General features: G+C 27.3%; 1 protein-coding gene across 1 annotated transcript; it reads left to right on the top strand.

Moving 5' to 3' along the window:
• The first annotated feature begins 704 nt into the window (after positions 1-704).
• On the top strand, positions 705-1,923 carry LOC103308807. Its single transcript, XM_008182878.1, has 4 exons — positions 705-794; positions 863-967; positions 1,042-1,230; positions 1,450-1,923. The coding sequence occupies exons 1-4, from the start codon at positions 705-707 to the stop codon at positions 1,921-1,923; spliced, it is 858 nt and encodes a 285-aa protein (XP_008181100.1).
• Positions 1,924-2,167: the final 244 nt, after the last annotated feature.

Genomic DNA, 2,167 nt, shown 5'->3' with positions numbered 1-2,167 from the left:
TACATTCCATGTAACATAAATTATAGATAAGACTTTACAAACAATTTTATTTATTCGTTATAATATTATAATAGTTTTATTATTATAGTTTCGATAAGTTATAGTTTTTCACCTAATATAGGTAGTAACTATGGAGTAAGAAATATCACACAATAATAGCATTATGTATAATGACAGGCGCGGATCCAAGGGGGGGGGGCTAAGGGGCTTTAACCCCCCCCCCCTTTGGGCGTGTAATATACTTATATATTATATATTATAATTATATTATTATATATTACACTGGTGTACACGTCTGGTCGACACCGTGAATTTTGGCGGAGTGGAAAATTATGTGATACTGTGATTATGGTATCAGTGTTCGCGTGTAGTGTGCACTAGACAGTGCAGTCAGATGGAAAACGCTATTAGATACCGACATGAAATGTCAACAAACATAAAATAGGCGTGTTTTCGCGCTTAACCAAATGTAACCTGGTTGCTATATTTTGTTTTTAGGTAACTGATAATTTGTAACCATCAAAATGAAATGGTTGTAAGCAAGCCGATCAGTTGTTTGAACATCGTATACTGTTATCACTTATCGCCCGGTATTTTTGTTCTTGTTTTTAGTTTTGTACTATTATTTATATAATTTTCGATTTATTAGCGTAAGTACTGAAGTACACGTAATTTTATATAACTATATCCAAGTCAACATTAAAATGGAAGAAAATAAAAGGAAAACTAAACCTATATTTTCATTTTTTCGAAAACAATCGAAAGAAAATGAGGACGAATCCATAGGAAAAACAGTAAGTATTTATTAGTATATTAATATAATATTATTAATAATTTGATTTTGGCTCATTTATTTTTTTAGCTTAATGAAGGAGAAGAAAGTACGAAATCGGCACTAACTGAAGTTACAGAAGATATAGAATTAGTTCAAAATGAAACGAGTTCCCTTAAAATTAGTGATCAATCGGTAATATATTATATATTATTTGCATCTTAAATTTGGACACATTTATCTATCTCTCTAATTTATTTGATATTTAGCCTTTGAGTATGAATGCTTATGATATTGGCTTATGTCTTAATAAGCAACTTGATGACGAAAACAAATTATTGTTCTTAAAAAATACATGGACACCAATGCATGGACTTATTTTTCCAACTGTCAAACAAGGAAATCAGAATAGATGTTTTCAAAGAGAATGGTTGAAAATGTTCAAGTGGCTGGCTTGTGTGATGTAAAAAAAAGCGGCTTTTGTAAATATTGTGTAATTTTTCAACCAAGTGGTTGTCAAGGTTGTCAGGTAATAATAAATTATTATAAAATTAATTATAATAAATTATTGTTAATAATATTGTTAATGATTAATATAATTATTATTATTATTAATTATTTTATAATAATTGTATTAAATTATTACAATTAACATAAAAATTATACACTTTTTTCAGCCATTGAAAGCTTTTGTCACTGAACCATTCTTAAATTTTAAAAAAGGCATCGAGCTATTGAAAAATCATGATTTGACAAACTACCATAAACTTTGTGCTGAAAAAGGATCTTCATTTATTCAAAATTCTAATGCAGGTGGATCAAAGTTTATAAATAACATTGTTAGTGATAAAACTAAATCGATAATAGAAGCTAATAGAAAACGTTTAACTTCAATTATAAAAACTATAATATTTTGTGGTCATAACAATATATCTCTCAGAGGGCACAGAGACGATGGGATACTTGACTATGAATCAGCAATAACAGGAAAAGAAGGAATTTTTAGAAGTCTTTTATCATTTCGCTTAGACTCTGGTGATAACATTTTGAAGGACCATTTTAAATTGTATGGTAAAAATTCAACCATGATCAGCAAAACAATACAAAATGAAATAATAAATGTATTGCATCAAGTAATTACTGAGAAATAAATATTCAGTCTTGTTAAGTATTCGAATACTTGTATTTAAATACTTTTTTTGTATTTCAAATACTTTTTGACCAATGTATTTTAAATACTTAAAAAATACTTTTTATTTGTATTTATATTCTAAAATACTAAATACTTTTTTACATTCCTATGGGATATATTCTACTCCAATTTCAATTTCCAATATTTTGTAATGTACTGTTTTAGATTTTGTTTTTAAAATATTATTTTATAATGGTTCTAAC

Source organism: Acyrthosiphon pisum, chromosome X (assembly GCF_005508785.2).
Source record: "Acyrthosiphon pisum isolate AL4f chromosome X, pea_aphid_22Mar2018_4r6ur, whole genome shotgun sequence".
Lineage (NCBI taxonomy): Eukaryota > Metazoa > Arthropoda > Insecta > Hemiptera > Aphididae > Acyrthosiphon > Acyrthosiphon pisum.
Note: the sequence above shows the minus strand (reverse complement) of the source record. Positions and strands in the feature narration are given on the sequence as shown.

What these genes read in the sequence shown, in the direction of transcription:
- LOC103308807 (XM_008182878.1), top strand. Translation starts at nt 705, where the DNA reads ATGGAAGAAAATAAAAGGAAAACTAAACCTATATTTTCATTTTTTCGA. An exon ending in TTAAAATTAGTGATCAATCG is followed by an intron (nt 968 to 1,041) that starts GTAATATATTAT and finishes TTTGATATTTAG; the next exon opens with CCTTTGAGTATGAATGCTTA. An exon ending in TGTTCAAGTGGCTGGCTTGT is followed by an intron (nt 1,231 to 1,449) that starts GTGATGTAAAAA and finishes CACTTTTTTCAG; the next exon opens with CCATTGAAAGCTTTTGTCAC.